The sequence below is a fragment of the Pseudophryne corroboree genome, chromosome 9, assembly GCF_028390025.1.
Source record: "Pseudophryne corroboree isolate aPseCor3 chromosome 9, aPseCor3.hap2, whole genome shotgun sequence".
Classification (NCBI taxonomy): Eukaryota; Metazoa; Chordata; class Amphibia; order Anura; family Myobatrachidae; genus Pseudophryne; species Pseudophryne corroboree.
The window spans coordinates 305,068,262-305,082,881 of record NC_086452.1 but is presented as its reverse complement, the minus strand read 5'-3'; the positions used below and the strand labels follow the sequence as shown (position 1 = coordinate 305,082,881).

Genomic DNA, 14,620 nt, shown 5'->3' with positions numbered 1-14,620 from the left:
GGTCCGATCGCGCCCCGCCACAGGGGAACGCTTGCCCCAGCAGCCGGCTGCCACCCCTCCAGATGCTGTACATGGTGAGTTAGTCACTATCCCCCCTAGCAAGCGGGGGGACAGTGTGAAGAGGGCGGCTATTAGGGCGGGAACGCGGCCTTGACCGCGCTCCTGGGCGGCTCAGTGTACTTTGGTGCGGCACTGGGGGGAGCGTCCTGGGCCTGCTCCAGACCCTACACTGGTCATCTCCTGATGGGGTTTGCGGATCCGGGTCAGCCACTGTTCCTCCAGGCCAGTATAATCTCCTTACAGAGCGGGAAGCTGGCGCCATTGAAGGGGGCGGAGCTTCTCCTCAGAGCGGACCCAGCAGCGTTCAGAGCCATTTTTCCTGCCTGCTCTCACTGCCAAGTGGATCCAGGTCCCTCCAGAGCAATCTCCAGCTATCTGTACAGTACCAAGGGGGTTGTAGAAGGGGGGGAGGGGGGGGGGGGAAGCTGTATACAGGCTGTGTCACCTATTAAGGGACTTCTGATAGAATTGCTTGGACTGAGCACGCCACTCAGGTCCTCCAGTCCTCTATGGTTGTATGGTCTGATACTGCCTCCTCTGGGTCCACTGCGATTCATTCTCAGAAACGTGCACTTGCAATGTTGCAGGCTGACACGGACACCGACTCTGACACTGCAGACGGTGACGCGGATGTGTCGAGGGGAGCGGCATCACTTGCCAAGGGGGTACAGTTGATGATTGCGGCTGTTAGAGATGTTTTGCACATTTCGGACACAGCTCCGGATCAGGTGTAGGAGGCCTTCTTTACAGAAAACAGGAAGCCCCCCTCACCTTCCCAGCATCCAAAGAATTAAACGCTATCTTTGAAAAGGCCTGGGAAACTCCGGAAAAGAAATTTCAGATGCCTAAGAGGGTTTTGGTTGCTTTTCCCTTCCCAGAGGAAGACAGGAAAAAATATGAGTCCCCGCCGTTGGTTGATGCCTCTGTATCTAGGCTGTCCAAACAGGTGGTGCTGCCAGTACCTGGATCTACCGTGTTGAAAGACATGGTGGATTGCAAGGTGGATGCTACGTTAAAATCCATGTACACGGCTTCTGGGGCTATATTAAGGCCTACTATAGCCTGTGCTTGGATTGCAAATGCTATTGCGGGGTGGTCTATCACTATGCAGGAAGACTCGGCTACGCTGGATAAAGATGACGTTGATATGTTTTTACGCCATATTCAGTATTCTGCAGGGTTCCTAGTGGATTCCATGAAGGACCTGGGCTCCATGGCTGCGGGGATATCCTCCATGTACGTCTTGGCTCGCAGGGGTCTCTGGCTGCGCCAATGGTCTGCGGAATCCAGGAAGAGCGTGGAGGGCCTACCCTACACGGGTCAGGCTCTCTTTGGGGAGGCGCTGAATGCGTGGATTGCCAAGGCTGCCGCGGGTAAGCCTACTTTTCTCCCCTCAGCTGCACCGGCTACGAAGAAGCCTTTTACACCAGCCGCGCCACAGTCCTTTTGGCCCGCGAGGCAAAAAAAAACAAGCCTTCGAACACCTTCTTCAAAGGTTGTCATACTAAAGGAAAGAAACCTGCTTCCGCAGGTTTCCAGACCCAGAAGCCCGCTTCTGATGCCACTAAGCCCTCTGCATGACGGCGGACGGCTGGGCCTGGAGGACGGTCAGGTGGGGGTGAGACTCCGATAGTTTAGCCACGTCTGGGTGTCGTCTGGTCTGGACCCCTGGGTCCTGGATATAGTGTCCAGGGGGTACAGACTGGAGTTTCAAGATCCCCCGCCTCACCGTTTCTTCAAGTCAGGCTTACCATCTCTGTTGGCGGACAAAGTGATTCTTCTGGAGGCCATCAGAAAATTGGTGGTGTCCGAAGTCGTCGTTCCGGTTCCGCCTCAGCAGTGGAACAAGGGTTATTATTCAAACCTTTTCGTGGTACCGAAACCGGATGGTTCGGTACGACCTATTCTGAACTTAGTCTTTGAACCCTTATCTCAGGAAGTTCAAATTCAAGATGGAATCTCTGAGAGCTGTCATCTCAGGGCTAAAGGAGGGGGAGTTCCTGGTGTCTCTGGACATCAAGGATGCTTACCTCCACATCCCCATTTGGTCACCGCATCAGGCATACCTCAGGTTTGCGCTGTTGGACGACCACTATTAGTTCCAGGCGCTGCCGTTTGGCCTCTCCACAGCACCAAGGATTTTTACCAAGGTGATGGCGGAGATGATGGTTCTTCTCCGCAAGCAGGGGGTGAACATAATTCCTTATCTGGACGATCTCCTGATCAGGGCGTCGTCCAGGGAGAGGTTATTGCGATCCTTCGCGCTCATGACACAGCTGCTCAGGAAGCACGGTTGGATCCTGAACCTTCCAAAGTCTCATCTGGAGCCGACGCGGAGGCGGTCTTTCCTGGGAATGATCCTCGACACGGAGGTGCAGAGGGTGTTTCTCCCGGTGGAGAAGGCATTGGTGATTCAAACAATGGTCCGGGAGGTCTTAAGGCCTACCCGGGTGTCGGTTCATCAATGCATCCGCCTTCTGGGGAAGATGGTTGCCGCCTACGAGGCTCTGCAGTACAGCAGGTTTCACGCTCGTCCATTTCAACTGGACCTCTTGGACCAGCGGTCGGGCTCTCACCTACACATGCACAAGAGGATACGCCTATCTCCGAAAGCCAGGATTTCACTCCTCTGGTGGCTACAACTTCCACACCTTCTGGAAGGCCGAAGATTCGGAATTCAGAACTGGATCCTCTTAACCACAGATGCGAGTCTAAGAGGTTGGGGAGTAGTCGCTCTGGGGGAAACCTTTCAAGGAAAGTGGTCGTTTCAAGAATCCCTTCTCCCGATAAACATCCTGGAGCTAAGGGCCGTGTATAACGCCCTCCTGCAACACATCTGCTACAAGATCGGGCTGTTCAGGTACAGTCGGACAACGTGACCACTGTGGCCTACATAAACCGTCAAGGCGGAACGAAGAGCAGGGCTGCAATGTCAGAGGTGTCAAAAATCCTTCTCTGGGCAGAAAGGCACGCTGTAGTGATGTCAGCAATCTTCATTCCGGGAGTAGACAACTGGGAAGCAGACTTCCTCAGCAGACACGATCTCCATCCAGGGGAGTGGGGCCTCCTTTCCGAAGGTGTTCGAGGAAGCAACCGCTTGGTAGGGGGTTCCTCACATAGAAACGATGGCCTCCCGCCTCAACAAGAAGCTGGGGAGGTACTGTTCCAGGTCGAGAGACCCTCAGGCAGTGGCGGTGGTAGCACCGTGGGTGTTCCCTCCACTTCCTCTGATCCCAAGGGTTCTTCAGCTGGTAAGAAGAACAAGGGTTCAGGCAATCCTCATTGCTCTGGACTGGCCGCGAAGGGCTTGGTATGCGGATCTGCTGGATCTTCTTCTGGTAGATCCAGAGCCCTTACCTCTTCGGGAGGATCTGCTGCTGCAGGGGCCGTTCGCCTATCAAGACTTACCGCGGCTACGTTTGATGGCTTGGCGGTTGAACGCCAGATCTTAGTCCAGAAAAGTATCCAGAGCGAGGTTATTCCTACCCTGGTTCAGGCTAGGAAGGGAGTATCGTCTAAACATTACCACCGTATTTGGAAAAAATATGTTTCCTGGTGTGAATCCAGAAAATTTCCTGCGGTGGATTTTCAACTCGGACGTTTTCCCCTTTTCCTGCAAGCAGGGGTGGATATGGGACTAAGATTGGGCTCCATCAAGGTCCAGATCTCTGCTTTGTCCATCTTCTTCCAAAAACAATTGGCTGTTCTTCCTGAGGTTCAGACCTTTTTGAAAGGGGTTCTGCACATCCAGCCTCCCTTTGTGGCGCCTACGGCACCATGGGATCTTGATGTGGTGTTGCAGTTCCTGCAATCTGCTTGGTTTGAGCCTCTACAGGTGGTCGATCTCAAGTTTCTCACGTGGAAGGTGGTCACCTTGTTGGCCTTGGCTTCTGCACGACGCGTGTCGGAATTGGGGACTTTATCTTGTAAAAGACCCTATCTGATCTTCCATGAGGACAGGGCGGAACTTAGGACTCGTCCACAGTTCCTACCTAAGGTTGTGTCGGCTTTCCATATCAACCAACCTATTGTGGTGCCAGTGGCTACTGACTCCTCAATTACTTCAGTGGCCTTGGATGTGGTGAGGACTTTGAAGATTTACGTGAAGAGGACGGCTCGTCATAGGAAAAGTGACTCTGTTTGTCCTCTATGATCCCAAGAAAATTGGATGTCCTGCTTCTAAGCAGTCGATTTCACGCTGGATCAGTTTCACTATCCAGCATGCCTATTCCACGGAAGGATTGCTGTGTCCAAAATCTGTAAAGGCCCACTCTACTCGTAAAGTGAGCTTTTCCTGGGCGGTTGCCCATGGTGTCTCGGCGGTACAACTCTGCCCAGCTGCTACTTGGTCGGGGTCGAACACGTTTGCCAAATTTTACAGGTTTGATACTCTGGCCTCTGATGACCTCAAGTTTGGTCAAGCAGTGTTGCAGGAGCCTCCGCGCTCTCCCTCCCGTACTGGAGCTTTTGTACATCCCCATGGTACTAATATATGGACCCCAGCATCCTCTAGGACGTAAGAGAGAATAGGATTTTGATTACCTACCGGTAAATCCTTTTCTCGTAGTCCGTAGAGGATGCTGTGCGCCCGCCCAGCGCTGCGTTTTCCTGCTTTGGTTTTATAGTTAATTTCTACCTGGTTCCTAGGTAAGTTCTGCGTTATTTACGGTTTTCAGCAGTTGCTGAGTTTTTCTGGCATGTTGGCCGGATTTGCATGTTGTGTGAGCTGGTATGAATCTCGCCATTATCTGTGTAATTTCTTCTCTCGAAGTTTGTCGTCTCCTCGGGCACAGTTTCTAGACTGAGTCTCGTAGGAGGGGCATAGAGGGAGGAGCCAGCCCACACTATTAAACTCTTAAAGTGCCAATGGCTCCTGGTGAACCCGTCTATACCCCATGGTACTAATATGGGCCCCAGCATCCTTTACGGACTACGAGAAAAGGATTTAACGGTAAGTAACCTAAATCCTATTTTTTGTCTCCGGAGAAGGTCCTAAAACGTCAGGACAAGATAAGATGCTTCCTCACTTGCCCACGTGTGTCGATACACCTGGCGATGCAAGTACTAGGCCTCATGGTGTCGGCTTTCGACATGGTGGAGTATGCTCTTTTTCATTCCCGCTCTCTGCAGAGGTTGATACTCTCCGAGTGGGACGGCCTGCCTCACCGGATTAAGACTCGCATGGTCTCCTTGACTCCGGAGGTCTGCCTGTCACTGAGCTGGTGGCTACAGGACCAGCAACTGAGCAGGTGTCGTCCCTTCTGGATCTCCAACTAGGTCCTTCTGACGACGGATACCAGTCTGCGGGGCTGGGGCGCAGTGTTAGAGTAACACTCTCTTCAGGGTCGTGGACCAGGGAGGAATCTCTCCTCCCGATAAACATTCTAGAATTGTGGGCAGTGTTCAATGCGTTGACACTAGCCCTGCCTCTGGTACAGAACAAGCCTGTTCAAGTACAGTCAGACAACGCCACCATAGTGGCGTACATAAATCATCAAGGCGGCACTCGAAGCCGCATGGCAATGATGGAAGTATCAAAAATCCTTTGTTGGGCGGAACGCCATCTCCCAGTGATATCGGCAGTGTTCATGCCGTGACTCATCAACTGGGAATCGGTCTTCCTCAGTCATCAGGACGTACACGCCGTAGAGTGGAGTCTTCATCCGGAAGTCTTTCAACTCTTAGTGGACAAGTGGGGCCTACCAGATGTAGACCTGATGGCGTCTCAACACAATCACAAGGTTCCGGTCTTCGGAGCAAGGACAAGGGATCCTCAAGCAGCGTTTGTGGACGCACTGGCAATTCCATGGAACTTTCGGCTACCGTACGTGTTCCCTCCGGTGTTATTTCTGCCCAGGGTGATAAGCAAGTTCAAGCAAGAAGGAGGAACACTACTTCTAATCGCTCCAGCGTGGCCCAGACGACATTGTTTCTCAGACTTGCATGGTCTCTCGATAGAGCATCCTCATCTTCCTCCGCAACGCCCAGACCTCCTTGTTCAGGGCCCTTGTGTCTACCAGGATTTGGCCTGGCTGACTTTGACGGTGTGGCACTTGAAGCTTCCGTACTGAGGGCCAAAGGTTTGTCTGAGGCGGTCATTCAAACTACGATGAAGGCCCGTAAACCGGCGTCTGCTCGGATTTATCATAGGTTCTGGAATTCTTACTTCGCCTGGTGTGCGACTACCCATTATGACGCATACAAGTTCAGTACTGCCAAGCTTTTTGCTTTCCTGCAACAGGGCCTGGACTAAGGCCTTCGTCTGGCCTCCCTCAAGGTTCATATTTCTACCTTGTCGATATGGTTTCAGAGAAAAATTGCGACTCTGCCTGATGTTCATACATTCTCTCACGGTATTTTACAGATTCATCCTCCCTATGTCAAGCCTGTGGCTCCTTGGGATTTGTTGGTTGTTCTGGATGCCTTACAAGAGTCTCCGTTTGAACCTCTTGAGTCTGTGGACCTTAAGTGGCTTACTCTTAAGGTCTTGTTCTTGCTGGCTATTGCCTCTGCTAGACGGGTTTCCGACTTGGGTGCCTTGTCCTATCGGTCACCCTTTCTGATTTTTCACCGTGACCGGGAGGTTCTTAGATCTTGTCTCGGTTATTTGCCTAAGGTGGTGTCGTCTTTCCACCTTAACCAGGAGATTGTGGTTCCGGCATTTACATCCCCAGGTTTATCCTCCAAAGAGCGGTCTTTGGATGTGGTACGGGCTCTCCCTATTTATGTGAAGAGAACAGGTAGGGACACCGACAAGATCGCTTCCCTCCTCCGGTGATGTCCCCCTGAGCACACCGCGTGTCAGCTCAGAGCTGATGCGCTGTTTCTCTTTCCCGGTCTGCTCCCTTTGCGCATGTGCAGGATCTCAATACTCCCAAGAGATCCCCAGCGCTGTCAGGATCCGGCACCCGCCACAGGTCTGTCCCTGCTGTGGTCTATGGGCATCGCCACGACAGCTACAGGTGTCGGAACTGTCAGCGATGCTGACCATTCATACATTACATATATAGCAATGCCGATATGGACAGGGGCCCTTACCGCAGCCCTCACAGCAACCTTCTTACATGGAGTAGAAGCGGTATAACAGTCATACATTTTCCCCACAGGAAGCTGATTGGCTGGTCATTTATCACTCTTTATCCGTCTCCACTTAATCTCTTGTTAAGGCTTCATGCATTTGGGCCAAGAATGATAAATGATTAGCCAATCAACTGACAGGAGCTGGTTGGCTGGTCATTTATCTCTCTTTATCCTTCTCTACTTTATCTCTTGTTAAAGCTTAATGCGTTTGGGCCCTGGTCTTCTAAAAGCTCCTAAATCACCCCACGAGCTGGCAAAGGGGAGCATCCCATTAGGCACAATAAAACCGGGTGCGCAAGTTTTCTCGATGTTTCACAATTTTTTTTGCAGGCTTTCAAATTAGGATTGCCCACTAAAAAATAAAATTTCTCATGAAAACACACAGGTTCAGGGAATTCTGTGTGTTGTTTTGTGGCCATAGCCCCTTTTTTGCATAAAAGACGGAGCTGCTTTCAGGGATTTTGTTTTGCCTGGTGATATATATCCCTGCTGTAAATTACCACGGAAATTTGGATACCCCCCATAGTCTTCAAGGGATGTCTGTGATTGTCCAGCTACAGTGATGACAGAGTTTTATACCCTGGTATATCAACACTCTTTAGTCCAAAAAGCTTAAGTGCACCAGTTCTTTCCTTGTGAATGTCCTACAGCAGCGGTGGCCAACCTGTGGCTCTTGAGCCTCATGTGGCTCTTTCCTTATTCAAATGTGGCTCCCGACACTCGAAGTCACGTGACCACAACAGATCCAGCAGCACTACGGAGACTGAGAACTGAGAGAGCCAGATACTAGAGGTGAGACACCCACTGGCAAACAGAGGACACATAAGGGGGGCTGTAGTGACACATGAGGGTCACGGCAGGAGTGATGCAGGAGTGTGCTGCAGGAGTCACTCAGGAGAGTGCTGCAGGAGTCACTCATCGGGGAGCTGGCTGTAGTGACATACTGTAGGAGTGTGCTAGCAGGAGTGACACATGAGGTAGCTGGCTGAAGTGACACAGTAGGGTATGTGGAAGTGGCTTTTTAAATGTATTTTATGTTGGATCTGGCTTTAAAAATTTATTTTATGTGGATCTGGCATTTTAAATGTATTTTATACCAGAGGTGTGGCCTAGCAGGCACAAGGCCACACCCCATTTTTGCATGTGCGCCTGTGGCTTGATGTCGGCTCTTTGACGTGCCTAACAAGATTTTTTGGCTCTTTATTTCTGACTGGTTGGCCACCCCTGTCCTACAGGTACAAACACAGTTTTATCATATGTCACGAAGTGGACAGTTATCAATGTATAGATATTAAATCGATCTATGTACAAGTGATTAGTTGAGCTAATAACTCATTTCCTCGCATTTGCTGGGTGACATACAGCTGTATTGGACGTATTGGTTGTAATACATATCCCTATTTGTGAGTCTGTGTAGTCACTACTAATATTGTTTATATGAGCAGTTAGGTTTTGGCTGTATATAGGTACAGTAGCTGTTCTACCCGTTCTTCGAAGAGGAGTTTCTGATTTTCAAGGTTGTAAATATAAATGAGTGTCAAAAATTTGGTAACTCTATAGAGATGTAAATTTGAGACTTCTTAATGTAAGTAAATATTAATGCTAGTTAATAATAGTTCTTGGTTCTTGCTGAGGTGCACCCACAGCAGATACGGTAAAAAGTGACAGGACCATTTTTGTAGTTAATTAAATTATACACACTGGAGGTGCAATCCAAATTTTGACCCAATTGTCCATTTGGGGGTTATCGTTCACGCAATGCAAACTACGCATCAATAATGATGTCATTATGTCAACCCTTTTTTCATCCCGTTAGGGGAGGTTTATTATAATTCTAATTACGTAGTTTTCCTATGTCCCACCTGCATAATACCTATGTTAAATTTCATTTTCCTAACATATATCGGTTAGGTGATGAGGTTGGTTATAGTATGTGTTGCCGGCGGTCGGGCTCCCGGCGACCAGCATACCGGCGCCGGAATCCCGACCGCCGGCATACTGACAGCTGGGTGAGCGCAAATGAGCCCCTTGCAGGCTCGCTGCGCTCGCCACACTGCGGGCACGGTGGCGTGCTACGTGCGCCACGCTATCTATTCTTTCTCCAACGGGGTCGTAAACCCCCAAGAGGGAGAAGAAGTGTCGGTATGCCGGCGGTCGGGATTCCGGCGCCGGTATGCTGGTCGGCGGAAGCCCGACCGCCGGCAAAGTGAAAACCACCCAGTGAGGTTATCACATAGATTCTGTGAGAACAGTTCCATGCCTTAGAGTCGTTTTTTTGCATTCATATAGCAAATTACAAATCTAGGGAGCATTCCATAAAAAAAGACTTGAGATTCATCTCAACTACAGGGTGTCACGTTAATGATATGTATTCACATTCTGCTATATAGTTGCTCAGTATGCATTACCCTAGCTGTATTTATTAAATGCAGTATGAACAGGTTTCTGTACAGTTATCAGTTATTACTTTGAGAACAGCCTTATATAAGGTGCATAACAAGAATGCATCACGCTGTGTCCCTGGTCCTTCCGCAATTCAAAATCTGTTCACCAAATACCGAAAACTGTACAGGTTAACACTTTGTGGCTGTATAGCACTCTCGAGTACAAGATTTAACATCTTAGAATACAGACGTAAACCACGTCAATTCCAGTATTCATTAGAATGGTCAGGAAGATAGGGTTGGAAATACACTTTTATCTCAGCTAATTGGAAATAATAAAAAGATACTTTAGATAAATATTTGTTACTTTCAATTTAAAGAAAAAAACAGGTGTGACAGGTCTACTTGAATAATTCGTGAGCATGTTTTGTTTCATGTTTGGCAGAAACTTGATACACTAATAATGGTAGTTTGTGACTGGTTAAAATATATCTGACTCTGTATTTAAAACTAAGTCCATCAAGAGTTGGGCAAAGTTTGAAAGTATTTACTTATTGCATAGAAAGAACATTTGTTTTATTTTCTTATAGGTGTTTAAGCTTGTAAATCAACAAGAGGGTTGCAATCCTGATGTCTTGGTGAATTTGGCTTGTACGTTTTTTTTTCTGGGAATGTATAAAGAAGCTGAGGAGGCAGCAAATAAAGGTATGAGAGTCATTATTGCAGTAGATTGCATTTACATTAAGTTATCTGTGAATAAAACATCCTACTTGAATGCTTTTTTACGTAGGTATAAAGTGGGTATTTAATCCTAAAGGGAGAATTTAATTAGCCCGTTTTTTTGTGCATTAAATATAATATACAGTATTTGTTTGGGAGAAAACACATAGAATCTGTGATAAGTTTACAGATCTATGTGTTATCGCGATCGTGAAAACGGGGTCATCATCGGGATATTTTTTTTCTCTAAGCCTGCAGGGTCCCAAGTAATTCCCTGAAAAGTTATGGCAGGGGCCTCGCTTCTGGACTGATTGAATAGCCGACAGTACATTACTGCTTCTAATTGAATTCCCCCCTATGGGTCTATTTTTGCACATAATCCATCTCTTATTTCTCATACGTCCTAGAGGATGCTGGGGTCCACTTCAGTACCATGGGGTATAGACGGTTCCGCAGGAGCCGTGGGCACTTTAAGACTTTTCAAGGGCGTGAACTGGCTCCTCCCTCTATGCCCCTCCTCCAGACCTCAGTTTAGAAAATGTGCCCAGGCAGACTGGATGCACTCCAGGGGAGCTCTACTGAGTTTCTCTGAAAAGACTTATGTTAGGTTTTTATTTTCAGGGAGAACTGCTGGCAACAGTCTCCCTGCTTCGTGGGACTTAGTGGGCAGAAGTAGGAACCAACTTCCTGAATAGTTTCATGGCTCTGCTTTTGGCTGACAGGACACCATTAGCTCCTGAAGGGTACTGAACGCTAGCTGCGGCTATGTGCTCACTCCCACAGCACGCCGTCACCCCCCTTGCAGAGTCAGAAGACAGGTGAGTGTTAGAAGAAAAGATCTTCAATCAAAGTGACGGCTAAAGGTACCGCGCGGCTGGCGGGAGCGCAGCGTGCCATGTTGCCCACACATACACAGGCAGCATGAAACCTAGTAAAACTGGCAAATAAAGGGGCATAAGATGCTGAGGCACAGTCCTACCCCCGCCAGTATAAAAAATTACCTCATAAATGCTGAGGAGAAACGCGCCACTACGGGGGCGGGGCTTCCTCCTCAGTCAGCCAGCACACTGCTCAGCGTCATTTTCTTCCAGCAAAAAGCAGGGGAAGAAACGCTGATCCTCCTCTCAGTTTCTGTTTAGTATCAGAGTACAAAGAGGGGGGGGGGGGGGGGAGTGTATATTGGTATATTGTGATATTGTGGCAATATATATATATGTATATATATATATATATATATATATATATATATATATATATATAGAGAGAGAGAGAGAGAGCGGAAAGTCTCTGTGTACAAAGTACACGACACAGGGATTTTTTATTTAAGCGCTGAGTTGTGGACTGGCAATTCATTTCTGTGTCCTTCTGACAGATTTTACTGTGGGTCTTTCCCCTATAAGCCCGGAGTGTCTGTGGTGTGATTGTGCACGTGTGTGGCATGTCTGAGGCAGGGAGCTCTTCACCTGCGGGAGCCATGTTAGGGACACTGAGTTGTAATATGACACCAAGAGCCTGACTGGGTGAAAGGTTACGTGATAGTGTGAATCATATCAGTAAGAGGTTGGACTGAATCTCATACAGAAAACTGAAAATAATCTGTTGAAGATGTGATTTTCAATAGTTCTGCCTTTCATCCACAGGGACCCCTCTGGGTCACATACAAATTTGCACAAGTAGTACAAACTGATACCGACACGGACTCTGTTTCCTGTGTCGACACTAGTGATTCCAGGGGAATAGGTCCTAAGTTAGCGAAAAGCATTCAAAACATGTTTTAGCTATAAAGGAGGTGTTAGAAGTTACGAATCCCCCTCTTTTACCACAGGAGAGGGTTTACTTTAGTAAAGAAGTAATGTAATTTTCCCTCCACCTCATGAGTTGAACAGTCTTGGAGGGAGTCTGATTTAACCTGAAAAGAAAATTCAGATTCCCAAAAGGAATTCAGGCAGCTTACCTTTTTCCAAAAGGTGGGAGTCACCCCACATTTTAGACAGGGCCCTGTCATAAAAGGAAAAAGGAGCTGGCAGACCGCAAGTTTGTGAAGTGATCTATTGATGTGGCCAATGGGACACTACTCAGCCCTACCATTGTCTGTGAGTGGGTGAGTAGTGCTATTGAAAAGTGGTCAAAAAACTTGTCATTAGATATTGACACAATAGATGGAGACGAGATACTCCTAACGTTAGGTCATATCATAGACGCTGCTGCGTATGTGCTAGAAACCTCAGCAGTCACGATCTCCATCCAGGAGAGTGGGGCCTCCACCAAGAAATCTTTGCAGAGGTGACAGGTCTTTGGGGAGTTCCTCAAGTAGACATGATGGCGTCTCGTCTCAACAAGAAGCTTCAGAGATATTGTTCTAAGTCGAGAGACCCTCAAGCAATAGCAGTGGATGCACTGGTGACCCAGTGGTTGTTTCGGTCGGTATATGTCTTCCCTCCACTTCCACTGATACCAAAAGTTCCCAAAATCATAAGAAGAACAAGGGTTTGAGCAATCCTCATTGCTCCAGACTGTCCAAGGTGGGCTTGGTATCCAGATCTTCAGGAGTTGCTCATAGAAGATCCTCGGCCTCTCCTCCTCGCGAGGACCTGCTGCAGCAGGGGCCATGTGTGTATCAAGACTTACCGCGGCTACGTTTGATGGCATGGTTGTTGAGCGCCGGATCCTAGCCCGAAAGGGTATTCCCAAGTAAGTCATCCCCACTCTTATTTAGGCCAGGAAAGGAGTAACGTCTAAACATTACCACCGTATTTGGAAAAAATGTGTCTTGGTGTGAATACAAGAAGACTTCCAAGAAGGAGTTTCAGGTGGGACGTTTTCTCCATTTTCTGCAGGCTGGTGTGGATTGCGGCCTAAGATTGGGGTCAATCAAGGTCCAGATTTCGGCCTTATCAGTGTTCTTCCAAAAACAATTGGCCTCCCTTCCAGAAGTTCAGACGTACGTGAAAGGGGTGCTGCACATCCAGCCTCCAATTGTGCCTCCAGTGGCACCATGGGACCTTAATGTGGTGTTGCAGTTCCTTCAATCGGATTGGTTTGAACCTCTACAGGAGATAGAATTGAAGTTTCTCACTTGGAAAGTGGTGATGCTTTTGGCCTTGGCATCCGCAAAGGAAGGTGTCTGAGTTGGGGGCCTTATCTCACAAGAGCCCTTACCTGAAGATAGGGCAGAGTTGAGAACTCGCCAGCAATTTCTTCCAAAGGTGGTTTTGTCTTTCCATATGAACCAACCTATTGTGGTGCCAGTGGCTACTGACACTTTAATGGAGTCAAAGTCTCTTGATGTGGTTAGAGCTTTGAAAATTTATGTCGCAAGAACAGCTCGGCTAAGGAAAACAGAGGCTCTGTTTGTCCTGTATGCTCCCAACAAGTTTGGGTATCCTGCTTCTAAGCAGACTATTGCGCGCGGGATCAGAGGGATGATTCAGCACGCTCATTCCATGGCAGGATTGCCGATACCGAAGTCGGTAAATGCCCATTCTACTAGAAAGGTGGGCTCATCCTGGGCGGCTGCCTGGGGGGTCTCTGCTTTACAACTTTGCCAAGCAGCTACTTGGTCAGGGTCAAACACGTTTGCAAAATTTTACAAGTTTGACACCTTGGTCGATGAGGACTGCAGGGTCATCCGCACTCTCCCGCCCGTACTGGAGCTTTGGTATAACCCCATGGTACTGAAGTGGACCCCAGCATCCTCTAGGACGTATGAGAAAATAGTATTTTAATACCTACCGGTAAATCCTTTTCTCCTAGTCCGTAGAGGATGCTGGTCACCCGACCCAGTGCGTACTTTACCTGCAATTGTAAATTTGTTACGATTATTTCAGCATGTTGCTGCAATTGTTCATGCCCGTTGGCGTGTGTTATGTTGAATGCCATGTTGTGCAGCATGGTAGAGGTGTGAGCTGGTATGAATCTCACCGTTTAATTAAAAGTAAATCCTTTCCTCGAAATGTCCGTCTCCCTGGGCACAGTTCCTATACTGAGGTCTGGAGGAGGGGCATAGAGGGAGGAGCCAGTTCACACCCTTGAAAAGTCTTAAAGATCCCATGGCTCCTGCGGAACCGTCTATACCCCATGGTACTGAAGTGGACCCCAGCATCCTCTATGGACTAGAAGAAAAGGATTTACCGGTAGCTATTAAAATCTGTTGTTTTTGTACACTCTAATGCAGTGTTTCCCAAAGTTTCTTGAATCACTGCACCCTAGTGTATCATTATTTTTGCTATGGTTTCCTTAGGTGACAAGTTTCTTATTGAGAAATTCAGCAAAAATTATGAAATGAAGTGAATTGTGCTTACCTGTCATCCTTAGGTTCAGTTATGTTGTGGTGGACAGGGTTGTGCCTGTGTTTTGCCAAGTATTTTGTGATTGGC

General features: G+C 48.2%; 1 protein-coding gene across 3 annotated transcripts in view; it reads left to right on the top strand.

The window, feature by feature from the left end:
* IFT56 (intraflagellar transport 56) overlaps nt 1-14,620 on the top strand; it is a 417,739-nt gene that overhangs the window by 98,256 nt on the left and 304,863 nt on the right. For all 3 annotated transcript variants that reach the window (XM_063940415.1, XM_063940414.1, XM_063940413.1), the window contains one exon: nt 10,115-10,229. In XM_063940415.1, coding sequence (XP_063796485.1) covers nt 10,115-10,229 — 115 coding nt within the window. The remainder of the gene's footprint in view (nt 1-10,114; nt 10,230-14,620) is intronic.